This window comes from Chrysochloris asiatica, unplaced genomic scaffold (assembly GCF_000296735.1).
Source record: "Chrysochloris asiatica unplaced genomic scaffold, ChrAsi1.0 scaffold00055, whole genome shotgun sequence".
NCBI classification, from domain to species: domain Eukaryota; kingdom Metazoa; phylum Chordata; class Mammalia; order Afrosoricida; family Chrysochloridae; genus Chrysochloris; species Chrysochloris asiatica.
In genome coordinates this window covers 5,819,356-5,836,838 of record NW_006408573.1, presented here as the reverse complement: position 1 = coordinate 5,836,838, position 17,483 = coordinate 5,819,356, and the positions used below count along the sequence as shown (strand labels likewise).

The window sequence follows — 17,483 nt, the reverse complement described above, 5'->3', positions numbered from 1 at the left end:
CGTTGTTGGAATCTGGGTTGGGATTGCATTATATGTGTAAATTGCTTTGGGCAGTATTGACATTTTCACAATGTTAAGTCTTCCTATCCAGGAGCATGATACATTCTTCCATTTTTGTAAGTCTCTTTTGGTTTCTTGTAGTAGTGTTTTGTAGTTTTCTTTGTATAAGTCCTTTGTTTCTCTGGTTAAGACGGCTCTTTTTAAGATGGGATGAGATGATGTTGAAGATGAAGCTGGCAGTGGCAGACGATCCACATTAGTTTGCAAGCAAACAATCTTGTTCATGCCCAAATTGAAGAGGTTCTACAATTAACAGCATAAGCATTAGCCAGCACCATATACACATCTCAGTTGGTTCAGTTTACACTATTCTGGCTGAAAAATTAAAGTTGAGCAAATTTTCTGCTCGATGGGTATCAAAACTGTTGCGCAAAGATCAGCTGCAGAAAAGAACAGAACTCAATGGAAATTTTAATTAAACAAGTGGGATCAAGATCCTGAGGCATTTCTTGGAAGAACTGTAACAGGAGATGAAACATGGCTTTATTAGTATAAGCACTGGACCACAAGGATGGTTTGAACTGCAAAATCGGGTGTTTCAAACTCACCTGTCACTTCTCCGAAGCCCAATACAGGGTTGCTATGAGCTCGAACCAACTTGACAGCACTTAACAAGAAGACGAAGAAGAGGTGGAAGTGGTCCAGTCAAAGTAAAAGTGGACCAATCTAGGCAACAGTTTTGGGGGATGCTCAAGGCACTTTGTTGACTTTCTGGAGTGCCAAAGAATAGTCACATCTGTTTTATTACGAATGTTTTGAGAACCTTAGCCAAAGCTTTAGCAGAAAACGCCTGGGGAAAGGTTCCCCAGAGCCCTTCACCACAGCACTGCTCCTGCTCATTCCTCTATCAAACAAGGGCAATTCTGTGAGAATTCTGATAGGAAATCTTTAGGCATCGACCTTAAGGTTCTGATTTGTCTCCTTCTAACTTCTTTTTGTTTCCTCATCTTAAAACATAGAAGCACCCATTTTTCTTCGTTAATAATAGAAAGACAGCAGTGACACAGCTAAACCCCCAGGACCTTGATTTCTTTAGGGAAGGACTAAATAGCTGGTACCATCACTTACAAAAATGCCTGACCTTGGTGGAGCTGATGTCAAGAAATAGTTTGTATTTTTAACTTTTATCTTTTAATTCTATTTTTCCTCAAACTTCTTGAAGTCTCCTTGTATATTCCAGAAAGTCATCAGTTGATACCTATAGGGGATTATGATGTTCCTTTCACTTGTTTTCTAAGCATTCTAAAACTGATGCTTTTTTTTATAATATTAAAACAAAGAGTGATCTGTCCAGATGTGGCTCGGGTTCTCTCACAAAACATTGCCAACACTTGCCCCTGCCTTCAGACGTGACAGTTTTTCTTCACGATGGTAAATTTATAAACACTAACTTTTCTCATTTCCCAATCTGGTTAATTGAAGGCCTTGCATTTGTCATTGGTGTTCAATAGAATAAATCCTCTCTTGGCTGCTCCATAGATTTCCTCTAAGTGGCAGGTTCCAATAAAAATGAAAAAAGGAAAAAAAAGGAATAATCCAAAAATCGATTCCATTGCCATGGAGTTGATTCTGACTCAGCAACCCTTTGGACAGAGTAGAACTGCCTCACAGGGTTTCCAACACTGTACATTTTTCCGGAAACAGACTGTCACATCTCTTTCTTGTGGAGCGGTTGATGGGATCAAACCACCAACCTTTCAGTTAGTAGCTGAGTGCTTAACTGCTGCATCACCAGGGTTCCTGGGCCCCCACTGATCTTACCCTGATTCATTCTATGCTTGACACACCCTATAAATGGCAGTGCCAATTAACAAGAAAAAAGAATCTACCAGAGAAAGGCTGTCCTGGGAGCTGAAGAGCACAGAAAAAGCCCTTAGGTGGTGTATGTCTGAGACCTGTGGATTTAGCTCTCTTATCTGTACAGGGTTGTTCTCAAGAAATCAAAGAGTAGGAGGGGTAACTCTCTGGAGAGGAACTGGGTCACAGATTTCCAAATGTGATTTAGTAAATGCTGAAACATCTAAGCTGAATTTGCAGCTGCTCAGTCAATGAGGCCAACATTTCCATAGAATTGTGCTCTATTCTCTTCTTCATCTTGTTTATAGATGATTAGACTTCCTCTACTAGTAATCATTTCCTTCTACCCATTTGTCCAAATTCAAGCAAGACTTCCTTAGGGTGCTATTGGTTCTTAGCAGAAAGGAGCCACTAACCTTTCTCTCTTTGGGTTCTTGGGCTTTAGAGTAATTTGAAGCAAGAACAGTCGCATTGCTTCCCATTTGTACCAGCTGTTCCTCCTGCCACACGGCTTTTCTCACCCATCCTTCTTCTCCATGCAGATCTGAGCTACAGGACACCTTCCGAGAGGTTTTTCCAGAACCCTCATTAGCCCAAGAGGCCACCTGGTTGCCCCTTGGCCCATCACCCCACTAACACTCTTCACACAGCACTTAGCACCACTTGTCATTTCCCTATTGTGCACATACATGTGTAATCACACGTTTTGTTCTCCAGCTCCTTAAAAGGGCCTAGCATATAGTAGGTGCTCAAGAAATATTTGTTGAGTAAATAATGATTACATGTTGGCTGCTTAATGGCTATCAGGTCAAACCTAAGAACTTACCTTTGTTTGCTTCAATTCCCTCTGGCTCTGAGCCTGTCTGGCCATCGCTTTGTTGGCTGGTGTTGCTGAGGGCTGGATTATTCTCTTGCTCTGAGGAGCTATGGCTCGTTCCTTCCTCAGAGCAATCAGTAGCAGATGCTGCTTCTCCCTCTTTTCCGTCCTCAATCTCATCTTCTTCTGAAGGGGCCAAGAAGTGAAGCTTCAGGCCTGTGAAGTTGGAGAGTAGCAAGAATAGCGCTTCGGAGCGAAATAACTCCATGCAGTCTTTCAGCACCTCGGGAAGCTTATTCTCCTCAGCTTTCTCATAAAACCTATAAAACCAGCAATGCTGAGATGTAAAACTACTCAAGAAGTAAAGGCTGACCATTAGATCTGTACCTCACTTCCCTGCATTTTGGTATAGCTTACTAAGGTAAAAGTTGTTACAAGACTGAGATTTTGTTAGGACCTGCTACTGGTAGCTTTGGTAGTGTAGTGGTTACGAATAGGGCTGCAAACTGCAAGGTCAGCAGTTCGAAACTACCAGCTGCTCCGCGAGAGAAAGATGAGGCATTCTGCTCCCGTAAAGATTTACAGCCTTGGAAACCCTGTTCAGGGTCACTGTAAGTCAGAACTGACTCCACGGCACACAACAACAACTGGTTGTTCCTGGCAACTAAACAGATGATGGCAAATGTCTTGAATGAGGGGTTCTACCTTTTGTTAGGAGGACCCTGGCTGCTCCATTCCACGTCTCCTTTCTCCAAAGCCTCACAGACCTTTGCAAATTTCTCAGGCTGAAAAATGAGCAAATAAAGCAGCAGTTAGCTAATCTCCCTATAATCCCACACTGGTCACAAATGTAGCACCTCTGCAGGGCGCTGTCAGGCCGGCTCCTTAAAGCTCCAGCTGACCCTCACCCTTTCCACACAGGACCCCTCCTCCTGACACGGTAAAGCCCAGGCAACAATGGACAAATTGTCAGCATGCTTTAACCAAGAGATCCTAGTTCCCATTTGGGCGATTCCCTTAATATCTTATGTCAAATTGCTCAGTCTCTTAATTTTATGCATTTATAAAATAAAGAGTGTAATACAGGCTCTTTAACTCACAAGATGTGAGGAAAAATTAAACTTTGTGTTGTTATTGGGTGCCATCGAATTGGTTCTGACCCATAGCGACCCTCTGCATAACAGAATGAAACACTGCCCGAGCCTGCGGCACCCTATGCTTAATTAAGTTCACTGTTGCTGCCACTGTGCTGATCCAGCTCGTTGGGGGGTCTCTGTTTCACTGACTCTCCCTTTACCAAGCATGATGTCCTTCTCCAGGGGCTGGTCCCTCCTAATAACTTGTTCCAAGTGTCAGAGACAAAGTTTTGCCATCCTGGCTTCTAAGGAACATTCTGACTGTACTTTATTCCACCCAGATTTGTTTGTTCTTCTGGCAGTCCATGGAGATTTTACTATTTTCCCCCAACACCATACTCCAAATACATCAATTCTTCTAAGGTCTTCCTTATTCACTGTCTAACTTTGATATGCATGTGAGGCAACTGAAAATACCATGGTTTGGGTCAGGCACACATTCATTAGTCCTCAAACTGATGACACCTTTGCTCTGCAATACTTTTAAGAGATCTTGTGCAGCAGGTTAGCCTAATGCAATTTGTCATTTGATTTCTTGATTGCTGCTTTCATGAGTGTTGATTGTGGACAAAAGCAAATGAAGGTTTTGACAACTTCAATCTTTTCTCCAATGATCATGATGTGATTTATTGGTCCAGCTGTGACGACTTTTGTTTTCTTTACACTGAGGTGCAACCCATACTGGAGGCTGTGGTCTATGACCTTCATCCTTATTTTAAGTCCTCTTCACTTCTTGTAAGCAAGGTTGTGCCATTTGCATATCACAGGTTATTAATGTCTTCCTCCATCCTCATGCCACATTCTTTTGTGTATAACCCAGCTTCTCAGATTATTTGCTAAGCACTCAGATTGAATAAGTATGGTGAAAGGTTATAACCCTGGCATACACCTTTCCTGATTTTAAATCATTCACAGGTTCCTCATGAGCACAATTAAGTGTTGTGGAATACCCATTTGTCCACAGTGTTATCCAGAGTTCGTCAGGGTCCACACAGTCTACAGTTTTTGCATTGTCAATAAAGTAAAGTATCCATCTTTTTGATATCCTCTGCCAAGATCCATCTGACATTAGCAATGATATCCCTCGTTCCATGTCCTCTTCCGAATCTGGCTTAACTTTCTGACAGTTCCCTATTGTACTGTGCAACTGTTTTTGAATTTTCTTAAGCAAAAAATTTTCCTTGCATGTGAAGAATATATACTTTAACCAGTAAATGAGATACCATGTTGATTTCCATATTCTCACATCTCCTAGTCTAATACATTTGAGTGTTCATATGAGTTTTGTAGATCAAGCCCATTAATATAGGTAACTATACAATGATCGATCCTTCATACTTGTAGACCACAATGGAACCTTAAAAATCGTTTATATGAATTTGATAGTTAAATAAAAGAAGTAAAAACATCCTTTTTTATTTATATCAGTTCATTTTATACATATCTGGATCTTGTTTTAATGACTAATTTGTTTCCAATATGAAACCCCAATTTTAAGTAACTTGATCACCTTGCTTTAAATGAAACTGTTCTTATGCCATACTTCAGTTCCAGCATATAAGTAAAACTTCAACTTTACTCTACCTGGGAAACAAAGCTCTATGTTATCAATTCAGTGGTGCTGAACTTTTCATAAGAGCATAAAAACATGGTTGTTGGAAATTTTCCAGGGTGCTACTATAAGTAGCTTTTTCCTACAATATTAATATACTGAAACAAAATTGAGTTTTTTTAAAAATACAGATGTGGGCTTATTCCATTCTGTCCAAACCTATTAAATACCTTCCCAAAGTTTCTTAATTCAGTCCTAGAAATTCTTGGAGTTTTTTTTTTTTTGCCCTGTTCAGAAATGTGACTTCTACAGAAGCTCCCAGAAGATTCCAGGGGAGAGGGGAAAGGTGGGGGGAATCTACATAATCTTCTAATTTAAAGGTTGATTGATTTGCCAAATGATGCAGCAGGTTAGCTTCATTAAAAGCTTCTCATAGGGTCGGATGTGCACAATAGACTCTTGCTACGAAGTCACAGGATGCTCCGTATTCCCAGGCATTTCCCCAGCACCTGGTCCTGGAGTACGTGCCCCCAATACTCATCCATGCCATCTGTGTCAGCATTTGCCTTAGATCTGCGGTTAGTAGCAAATGGCAATTTCCCAACTTTGTATTTAATACCCTCGTCTTTCAAATGCTCTTCTGATTTGCCAGCCCAAGCAACTTCAGGGAGTGTGTGTAAGTCACCAAGGGCACACAGTTGTCATAAATGAGCACAGCTCCACCAGCCATCCCTTCATCCTCTGCTTTGTGAGCCAGCACCAGACCAGCAATCATATTGCCAACAGCATAGCTATTTGGAATCTGCTATTCACTGGAATTCTACCTCTGGGATCTAGTTCAACTCCAAATTCTGGGCAAAGAGGTCGTCAGCCAACACAAAGCAAGAGTATATCACAAGTGATCACTTTGGCTTTACCACCAGAAGCAGCTTGAATAGCAACATCAATTTTTCCATTTGACTTCTTGGTAGCACCACTAACATCCAAATTCAATTTAAATCCCTGTTTTTGAAGGATACATTGGAAGTTTTTAGGTATCTCCTCCATATCTATTCCAATTCTACCAACATGGCTCCAAAACTCAACTGCTGTCATATCTGCACCAAGTCTTTGCCAAATTGAACCCAATTCTATACCTAATATTCCTGTACTAACGACAACCATCTGCTCTGGAACTTTTAAAAAGATACACTATTGTACCTTCATCAATTGTGACTGAAAAGGAGTAACTTCGGAACCTGAAGCTATGAGAATGTTCTTTGTGTTGGTAACATGAGGGCTCCCATCAGCCTTAGAAGCAGTGACTTGGTGTTTGCCAGTTATTGGCACATACCATTTACACGAACACCCTTTTTCTGTTTAAATACGTAAATGGGCAAGTCCACCTGTTACAGAGTTTTTACTGCAGGACTCTTCTGCTCCATCATCTTCTCTAAATTCCAACTTTAGGCACTTCACTTCCCCTAGATACAAAATCTTTTCCATGGGCCATATGGTAATAATGAGAATTATTCAATAAAGACTTAGAAGGAATATAACCAACATTCAGCATGTTCCATCCAAGTGTTTAATTTTTCTCAATGCAGACTGTCTTGAAGCCTAACTGGGCAGTTTTAATAGCTGTATTGTGTCCTCCAGGACCAGAACCGCCACTGTTACATCAGCATGAATTGGTTGATCTGCGTAAGTTCTCAGAGGCACTGCAGAAACTCCTGGTAGGCCGTGTGCTATTCCACTGAAATGGCCTCTCTTGGCCGACGCGCCAATACTTCTGACACTAGCTCTGTACAACCCTTCCTTTCTGTTCTGCCAGTGCTTTCATCTCTGCTGAGCACCTCTACCGCCTCACCTAGGCCTCCTCTTGCAGGGGATATTAGTAATGATATTGCTTAATGTTTTCTGCGTTATATTGGGTAACTTTTCTTTGGAATGGGCACAAATATGGACCTCTAACAATTAAAAGCCATGTAGCTATATTCCAAATTTCATGGCGTAGATGGTGAGTGAGCGCTTCCTGGGTTGTATCAATGTGTTGAAAGATTTCAATTTGTATTTCGTCAATTCTTGGAGCCTCTGTTTTTTGATAATGCCTTCAGTGCTACTTGGACTTCCTCCTTCAGTAACTAACATTGGTTCTTGATCATATGCTATCTCTTGAAATGGTTGAATATCAACCATTTCTTTTCGGTACAGTGACTCTGTGTATTCCCTCCATTTTCTTTTGATGCTTTCTGCATCATTCAATATGTTACCAATAAGCACTATGTTGTTGTTATTAAGAGCCATTAGGTTGTTTCGCTTCATAGTGACTCTGTAAAGGGTTTCCAAGGAGTGGCTGGTGAGTTTGAACTGCCCACCTTGTGGTTAGCAGTCCAGTGCTTATTAGCCTACAGTGACACCCCAGGACTATAGTTACCAATAAACAGAATGGCAGGTATAGAGAAGGGAGCGTTGCTGGTGCACTGGTTTACTGCTCAGCTGCTCATCAGAAGGTGGCCAGTTCAAACCTAGCAGCGGCTCCACAGAAGGTTACAGTCTAGGAGAGGGTTGCTACAAGTTGGAATCAACTCCATGGCACACGATGACAACTAGAGCTCCATTTCAGTGTGGGAGCCTGTGTGTGAGTACCTGCGGGTACCCCATTAAGACTCTAGACAACTGGGAAATACCCAAAAGACTGTTACCCACTAAGCATACAACTAATGTCAGTGTTAGCTGCTAAAATTATATCTGCATTTTATTTGAAATACACTTTAATTAGGAACAAAACAAAAAATTAAAAGTCACGACTCACTAGGAAGCAAGACTTCATGCCAAAGAAGAGCTACAGAACACAGTGCTGCGGCCTACCTTGAGAAACTCCTTTAGGAGAATTTCAGATCTTTCTTCAAACTCTTCTTGAATTTGAACTTGGTATTCCATGTCCATGTAAGTAGGGTTGATCCACTCATACAAAATTTCATGCTTACAAAGAAGCAGCAAATGTAAAAGGTGAGTTAATAACTTCTTTAGCTTTTGTTCTTACTTCACTTCATCTAGCGCAAGCTCAAAATCTCTTCATTATCAGGAAAACAGTTAGATAAACAAAGGATATGCTATATAACTCTTAAAATAATACTCCCAGCAACAACAGGAATTTATCCTTACATCTCGAGGAATGTGAGGGCTCCGGGGCATAAGGGGTTCAAAGTAGCTGGGAGGCCTGCTCAATGGAGGGCCATGAAACCAGCCACTTACAGACAAACGTAACTTTTCTTCAGACAGGACTTCAGACACCTGGAAGAACAAGGCCAGCAGCACATCAACACAGGGAATAAGGATGGCAACAACCAGACAAGGCACCTAACTTCAGGATCCTTCCCGGCCAGGCATGAAAACAACCCAGACCCCTAAGTCTGACAGAGGACTTGGAAAAGCATGACTTCAATACTCTGTATCTTTGTGGCTGACAGTCTTACCTGATGAAAGGATACTGGAGACACTTCAAAGAAAACCAGTGTGTTCCATGAAGGAATGAGAGACTTGACAATCTGCTTCGGCTGAAAGTGTTCTGCACCAGGAGAGAAGACATCCAGGAATGTGGTGCATTATTATTAACCACTTCTAGGTCACCTCATGTCACTCTTCTGACAATTCTCAGATTTCTGAGGTAGCTAGATGTTCCCTTCAGATCTTGCAGTACCACCCCCTTCCATCTGGTTCACGCCTACTTGCTAGTTCTGCTCGGTGACATCTGCTGTTACTACTCCATCCATCCATTATGGGCGAGGGCTGAGAGAAATGCTGAACGTTTTCTCAAGTAAACCGCTGGTGTCAGTCATTCCAAAAAACCCAGACTTCCTGTCAAATGACTGGTCCTGGCAGATTCAGTCACAGACAGCTTTATAAGTTCCTGCCTTTCCACAGCCAGTATTCAGAAGCAGGGTCTGATTATTTATCTGAAATCCAATCTACTTTTATCTTTGGAGTATAGCTATGGTATGTAATAATGATGATGCTGATATCAACTCAGTTTTCATTCTAAGTGGCAACTGGTTCTGAAGAGCATGCACTATCTTACCATCAACACTGTATAGGTCCAGGGTGCCCCCCAAGCTCCTGTCCCAGGCAGGAACCAGGTAAAGAATGAAGGCGATCCGGCGGCCTTCCAGCTCATCATCATGGCAGAGCAGGGCATCTGCAACAGTCAATGCACACTTTAGGTCTCTGCCTCATGTGCAGCTGACACCTGATGCTGCACTTGTATCGGCCCATCTGTGTAGTCAGTGGACTATTTATTCCATGTCTCCTGTAGCTATAGTCTTTGTAACTCCAACCAAACTACTTCTCCCTGATGGGTCTGGGTAAGAGAAGGTGGGGCAAGATGCTGATGGATTATATGACACAGCTGTAAGTCATTGTTAATAGGGTTAATTGTGAAAATCTGGAACTCTAACGTGGCTATAAAAGGCATCATCTCAGAAGCAAGGGTGGAAGGAGGTGGAATCTCACTATCATTAAGAAAAACGAGCCCAAAGTGGAGTGCATGTTTCGGACCCCTAATCTCTGTGTACTGAGCCTCCTCGACTCAGGGACATGGTGCTGCGACACCAGGTAAGTAACAGAAGAGTGGTAGAGGAGCAGCAGTAGTGGACCGGACCGCAGAACCAGAGCACAAGAGACAACTGTGGGCTTCAAAGCAAGTAAAGCTGAGTGAATTCGGGCAGTCTGCAGTGGGGTGCCTTCAGGCAGTTAATTAGAGTGCCAGAGCCAAATGCCTTCAAGTTGAGACTTAGAGCAGAGTGGAGTGCCTGTGGGTAATTAGCAGCAGCCCTGAAAAGAGCTTTGTAACATTGGCCGGGTAGAGAGGCTTGCTTGCCTGTGGGCACGGCTGAAAGATGGCTGTCCTGACTGGACTGCGTTGTAGCCTGTTAACGTTCCTAATAAACCCCATAACTGAGTCTGATGTCTGAGTTCTGTGTGGTCATTACAAGGAATTATAAGTGCCACTGCATGGAACTGAGTAGAAAGTGCTATGGGAGGGATGTTTGCTATCACGTTTTTACAGCCTGACGATTATTTCTCCTCTAACACTTGTTTCCCTTCTTTTATAATTATAGAAATAAAACTCAGTCAATATAGAGAATACTGAAGAGCAGACCCACAAATAAGCACAACAGGACTTTTGTATATTCTTCCAGTACTTTTCCTACATACATGAGCACTTAAAAATGGCCTTCCTTGTTTGGAGGTTTAGAGCCATGGTTACATGGGACATCCTTGTTAACTGACCTAACAAGAGAGTTTATGCTTCTGTTCTACCTCCTAGTTGGCTGCAAAGTGCCCTGGGGTCTTAAAAGCTTGCAAACCAACTTGGCAGGCTCAACAATTGGTCTCTGTTTGCCTGAAGGCACAGAGGAGGAAGCTAGAAGGAAATAGAATGTGTGGCTAACTGCCTCTATGAGCAAATATCTCCTGGACCAGGAGACCAGAACTAGATGGTGCCTGGCTACCATTAATGAACTTGCTGATCAAAGACTCTACAGAAAAATCTTCAATTAAAGGGGGAAATGGAGGAAACAACTTCAAATTCTTATGGACTCCAAATATTTGGGAGCCATGGAAGCTGGATTAACCCCCAAAACCAGCGCCCTGACATCATCTTTAAACCTCAAACCAATAAGAGATGCCCTGAAGTCTTCTTACTGCCGGCCACACAATAGTTTTACTTAAAATAAAAAATGTCTGCCTAGAGCATTATGCTCTTTGAGACTAAGAACTTGAAAGATTAGATAGAAAGCTAGTGAACAGCGAGTTTGTCAGTGGGGTCTGTCCAGAAAAGGAGGGTGAGGACATAATCAACATCACTGAATTCTATATGAAGAAACTGTTGAATTGGTGTGTGCTTTGCTGTGTATATTCTCAACAAAAATAAAATGGCATCTTACAGTGGTTTTGTGGCGTATTTTGTTTTATTACGCAGCAAATGTCTTTCCACATCAGGATACACACCTGATCACTTTTTATGGCTGCAAAGTTACTCTAACACATGGATTTTACATTTATAGTCACCTTCTATTGATTTCCTATTTGGAATTCAGTTTTTTCCATTTTTTGACTATTATAACGAATATTCTAGTGAGCATTCTTATGTATGAATCTTTTTGTACTTGTCCCCAGGAGTCCTGGTGTGGGGCTGTAGGATAAGCACTAGACTGCAAGGTTGCTTTGAACTACTGACTCAAGGGCACAAGCTGGTGAGCTGGAACCACTGACCTTGCAGTTCAAACCGACTTTCCAGTCCAACGCATAATAAATTATTTGTACTATACTTGCTTTCTTAAGTGAATTTTTTTCCAAGTAAAAAAAAGGTATACAATATGGATTTTCATATGCAGCATCAAGATTCCATCAAAAAGTTGGTACTTCCAGTAAAACTGATAATCTGCTCTGCAAACCTTCACTTAATTCAAAATCAAAAGTTACAAGAAATCATGGGCGAGTTGCGGGGAACCCTTGCCTTCAAAGCAAGTTGCATAGGAATAAAAATTATCTTTTTAACCTAGGGGAAAAAAATTGGTGCTTCCCTAAAATCCAAACTAAAAATTTATTTAGTAAAATGAAAGAAAGCAGTTTTCCTTCTAGGTGAAAAACCAAACTTCACTGCTTTAAAAAAAAAAAAAAGACATTTATATGCTCAGAATGAGAACTGGAAGGAGGTCCCCAGTGAAAAGAAGAGAGGGCGGGGAGAAGGTGGAAGGAAGTACTGTGGTTTCATGGGAGCGTCTCGATTGGTTGGACTCTGCTGTCTCTTATACTGAGGCTCGTGGTGCCCTGAAAGGGCATGGAGCCCAATACTTCCCTGCTGCTGGCATTGGCTTCCTTACCTGTGAATCCATACTTAGCACAGGACAGGTCAATGGTTGATTCCAGGTCGACATTAGAAATGTCGGAAAGCCAGGCCCGGAAATCTTCAAACAGAATTTTCCTAGAAATGGAACAGACAACAGTCATCTCACCATGTAGGCTCCATGCCACACCCATTTCTTTTTCAGCAGGTTGCAGTTTATTCCTGAGAATATTCCTCAGTTTAAACTTGCACAATTTAATTTTCTCAGAGAAATGTAAGCCTACTGTTAATGCAGAATATTTCTGCTCTAAAGGTCTCAATATTTTTTAGTTTCTCAATATTTGTTTCTCCTAAGTGTATAGTAAGGAGGTCCTGGATAGTGCAAATGGTTAAGCACTGGACCACTAACTGGTTAACAGTTCAAACCCATCCCGAGACACCTTGATGTGTAGTTCCACTCTGTCCACCTAGGGCTGCCCTGAGTGGCAATCAGGTCAACAGTAATAGCAGTTACGGTTATTATGATCTGCCAAGGCAGTGGCTTGGCCTTCTTTATAACAATTTATCACACCAAAGTTCCATTCCAAAGTTACTGGTTTTCAGATATGTTTTTCAGCATGTCTGAATAACTAGCTCCATCATTTAGTGGATTCTTGAGTGGCACTGCAAATTACAATAATGACAAATATTAACTAACTGCATTAAAACCAATACAATCCTTCCCAGAAGTTCTGATGCCAACAGGATCCCAATGCAAGATGTTGGCCATTTCTGTTTACCAGTTAAAGTGGTTCCCTGTGTTGAAATGTCTTTATCACAACTTAGGACACACTCAGACAATCAATTCTGAAAAGTTATCCTTGGTGAATTAAGAATTTAAAAGGATTTAATTAAAAATATTGTACACAGAGACTCGAACAGTTTTCAGGTCAACTTAGCCCAAATGTACAAAGTTGAAATTCCCATAAAACACAAACTTGTGCTTATAACAAAATATCAAGTCTCCAGATTGGTCCCTAAGATTTTATTACCAAATACCTATGCACTCAAACAAAAAATTCCATAGAACATTGTGCCCAGTTAGTCCAAAGTTATTGGGCCAAGAACTTTCAAAAGCACAGCTGCAAATTATATAGACTGGGCTAGAGTCACAAATTACTAAACCAGACTTCAGACAATACAGGTGATAGACATTTCTGCAAAGTTTTAATGCTTTACAAAACTACACCCCCCTCCTTTTTTACAGGTAAAACTGGCTTCCACAAATTTATTCCATAAAAAGTTCTTCTACTCATCTTATGAGAGTCACACAAGCGAGGCTTATTGCCGGTCACTGCTTCCGTTAGTTAGTTGTATTCATGAAAGAAAACACAGAACCCACTGGGAAACAAAGAGTTCAGCCGACTTCTGTACTGATTAAGAACTTCCACACCGCAAGGTTGGCAGTTCGAAACTACCAGCTGTTCCGCGGGAGAAAGATGAGGCTTTCTGCTCCCATAAAGATTTCCAGCCTCAGAAACCCTGTACAGGGTGGCTATGAGTCAGAACCGGCTCCACAGCATATAACAACAACAACAACACCACCTTTGGGTATGGAATTCAATCCCACATGAAATGCTTATCCAGAGGGGTGTTGTGAGTCAGCGAGCTCACTGAATGTCAACAGAAATATATTATAAACGCTAGTTCGCACATCAGCAATACTTCAGGATTTAGAGGAAATAAGTAGTGCAGGCTTCTATCACGTATGGAAATGGCAAATGAAAAACAAACAGTTACTATAAACCATTTTGTGTTCACTCAGGCAAAAAATCCCACAGTAACAAGAAAACTGTTTGTTTTTTTTTTTTAAAATTCTGCAATCCTCCCAGTTAGAGTTAAAAAAAGTTCATCCATGCTGGCAAGTCCTTGTTCTATGTATGCAAAATATATGAATATGTTTTTTTAATGGCATCACACTGTGAATGTTGTATTCACTTTTTTCTCTCGACAAAAATGTATTACATCCAATCTAAGAGGTCTTTGATTATGCCATTGTTTTATGTCTCATTAAAAAAAAAGTTGTCAATTAAACTGAGAAAACAGTGATTGTGGGAAGCATTTGGATCTAAGACAAGTCAAAATATACAAATGCCTTCTATGTGGTAAGTAAAAAAGTACTAAGGTTCCAGTTTATACACTCATGGGTTTGTTCCAAACAAAGTGTGCTTAAACACGTCTCTACTATTAGTGGAAGCTGCAGACAAGGTCTCTCAGTCCTACACTTGTTTGAGTCTCACTACTGTTGTTGCTATGTCCTGTCAAGTCATTTCTGACTCATACAGACCCTGTATAGGGTTTCTGAGAGCTGCTGGTGGGTTTGAACTGCCGACCTTGCTGTTAGCACTCCAGTGCTAACACCACCCCAGGGCCGAATTAGAGTGCCGTCAAACAAAAGTGCCATGGGAAAAAAATGATTCTGAGGACAGGGCTAATAAGCAATTTTTAATAAAACTCAAGTGGAATGTTGCAACAAGCTTATTCCAAAGGATCGAGTGTTTTAAGGAAGGTAGGGAAGACCTCAATGACGAATTCAGGGCAGATGGTCACTCAGAGAGTTAGGGGGACTGCTTTTTGGAATTCCAAAGGGGTAATCTAGGAGATTTTCTTGAAGGACACAGGACCATCATGGAAGCTTATTATAAAATTTTTAAAAAATGGGAAAATTGCACTGCTAGGAAAAAGGAGAGTTGCTTTCCATCATGGCACACCTGCTCCTTCCTGGAAGGAAAAAGGACTTTCTGTCCTGTGAGAATGTTGTTGGGAAACCTTGTCCTACTCACCCTACAAAGCCTGCCCCTTCAGACTGCTTTCTGTTCCCCAAACCCATAAAACATTTCAAAGGAACATGACTTGAGACCCTTGATGGTACTTAACAACAACCATGTTCATACATGCAAATCTTGCAGATGGTTATTTAATTTGAATATATTTTTCACTGTTATAAACAACATAACAACAATCTTACAGGGAAGTGTTTTGGGTACAGACTTGTTTTTCCTAAGAGGAATTACTTTACAAAAAAGATACAAAATTCCAAGGGTTTTCATACATCTTTCAAAAGCACCTTCTCAAGGACGACTTGTAGCAGTGTATACAGGTACTAACACTGGGGCTTTACTTTTTGCCAGTCTAACCTGTACAAACGGAATCTTTACAGTTAATCTGTATTTCACTGATTACTAATAATCTGTATTTCACTGATTACTAATAAGGTTGAAGATTATATCATTGAGAATTTGGGCCTTAGAATTAGAGAGACCTGAGTCCGCATCCTAACTCCCTCATTTCTTACGTAGATAACATTGAAGAGGAGTCCTTGGGCGGTGTAAATGGGTACCACACTCAGATGCTAACCATAAAGATGGAGGCTCAAGTCCACCCAGAGGTGACCTGGAAAAAAAGGCCCAAAGATCTGCTTCTGAAAAATCTGCCACTGAAACCCTAAGGTGCTCAGTTCTCCTATGACACACACAGATGAGGTGGCCACGAGTCGGACTGGACTTAATGGCCACTGGGTAAACTTGAAAAAATCAATTTCTCAGAGGCTGTTTCTTCTTCTACAAAACGGTCTTAAAACGGTGAACCAAGATTATATGACACACCATTTAAAGAACTTACTACTGGTACTCGGCCTGGCACATGTTAGGCAGCCAACAAATAGGACTACTTGTTTACCTTAAAGCTGTGATGTGAGGCTCTCTTCTCTTCTTTAAATCATCAGACTTGACCATGAAAAGAAAAAAAAAAAAGAGATTTCTTTCATAAAGTATATATGCCAAGGAGAGCAGTTCAGTGAGGGCCCTAACATTGTGGTGGAGAGTCTGAACTCTAAAGCCAACTTGCCTATGTTTAATACCCGACCTCTCCACTTGGCAGCTGTGTGATGTGGGCAAGTTACTGGTGGTGTTGTTAAGTGCTGTGGAGTCAGTTCTGATTCATAAAGACCCTGTATAGAATTTTCAAGGAGGAACCGATGAATTTGAACTGCCAACCATGCAGTTCAAACCAACCTTGAGGTCCAGTGCTTATCCTATAGCGCCATACCAGGACTCTAGGGCAAGTTACTGTGCCTCCAACAAACACTCTAGTTATTACAATGGAACTTAAATTCTTATTGAGGAACAAAGACAACAAAAATCAAAAGCAGATTATTAGCATACAAGAAGGTGGTAAAGTACACAGGGAAAAAATGATCTAATAGGATAAGAGGAGTACTGAGGAGGTTTCATTTTTAAATAGAATAGTCAGGGTAGACTTCACTGAGGTGAAGCAAAAACCTGAAGGAGGCTGGGAAATGTGCCAATGAAACATCTAGGCAAAGCATGCTTGGCCTAATCAACAAATAGCAGGGGGTACTTTCCACAAGATGGCAGACTAGAAAGTCACACTACACGGACCCCCTACAACATAGATATGAGACCAAATGAAACAGATACAGAAGAAAATTCAGGAACCCTAAACTTCAGAGAAAAGGTTAGAGAAGAGGGCTGAGTGTTTACTGGGAGGAGAAGCTGAGCAGGGACGGTGAGAGAGGGAGACTAACTGGCGAACAGCTGGACAAATATGGGCGACCACGCAGCGAGCAGGTTTGGTAACAGAAGGTGGCCTGGCACAGCGGATCGACTTAGGTGACAGAAAAGGTGCAATTTCTTCTTTTTTCCTCACACTTCCCTGGTGACTAGAGGGGTGGTCAGGTCTCATATCCATCTATCCCCATCACAGACACTGCTTTCTGGGAGTTTGGAGCCACGCTAGTGTGAGGCAGAGGTCTGCTGTGCTGCGTTGCTTTGGTGCCTGGATTCTGGCAGACTCAACTCCAGACCTACGGAACCCACAGAGCCACCAGAGCAGCATTTAACCAGTCAGCCTGCCCCCAGCTGCCCTGTGGTCCTAACAGACACCAAAACGACTTCTAGATTGAGTGCCTGAACACAGGCAACACCAAGGCCAACAGGAAGTCCATCTCAGGCCAGGGCCTCTGCTGTCACATCCCGCCCACACCCACCTTGTGAGTTCCTTAGCTTGTAGGAGCTCTCCAGAATTTTCTCCTCTTTGGGTCCAACAGCTGCACTGATTTTGTTTTGTTTCATTGTTTTTATTTATTTATTTATTCTTTCTCCTCCTTCTACTGTAAGGACCAAACTGATTTTACCTGATTTTGCCTACCTAGAGACTGCTTGACTGAACTCTAGTCAGGCTCAGGAAAGCATTTTAAATAGACAAGGCCTCAGTTTTTAGTTCCCTCCAGAG

The 17,483-nt window shown here is 41.6% G+C and overlaps 1 protein-coding gene and 1 pseudogene across 1 annotated transcript in view; both read right to left on the bottom strand.

Annotated features, from left to right (window-relative positions):
* OGFOD1 (2-oxoglutarate and iron-dependent oxygenase domain containing 1) overlaps positions 1–17,483 on the bottom strand; it is a 32,634-nt gene that overhangs the window by 5,395 nt on the left and 9,756 nt on the right. The window contains exons 3-10 of the mRNA XM_006863538.1: positions 15,909–15,955; positions 12,229–12,329; positions 9,423–9,539; positions 8,821–8,912; positions 8,510–8,638; positions 8,213–8,326; positions 3,380–3,459; positions 2,684–2,994 (exon numbers count right to left, since the gene is read on the bottom strand). Coding sequence (XP_006863600.1) covers positions 2,684–2,994; positions 3,380–3,459; positions 8,213–8,326; positions 8,510–8,638; positions 8,821–8,912; positions 9,423–9,539; positions 12,229–12,329; positions 15,909–15,955 — 991 coding nt within the window. The remainder of the gene's footprint in view (positions 1–2,683; positions 2,995–3,379; positions 3,460–8,212; positions 8,327–8,509; positions 8,639–8,820; positions 8,913–9,422; positions 9,540–12,228; positions 12,330–15,908; positions 15,956–17,483) is intronic.
* On the bottom strand, positions 5,833–7,117 carry LOC102813035 (annotated as a pseudogene).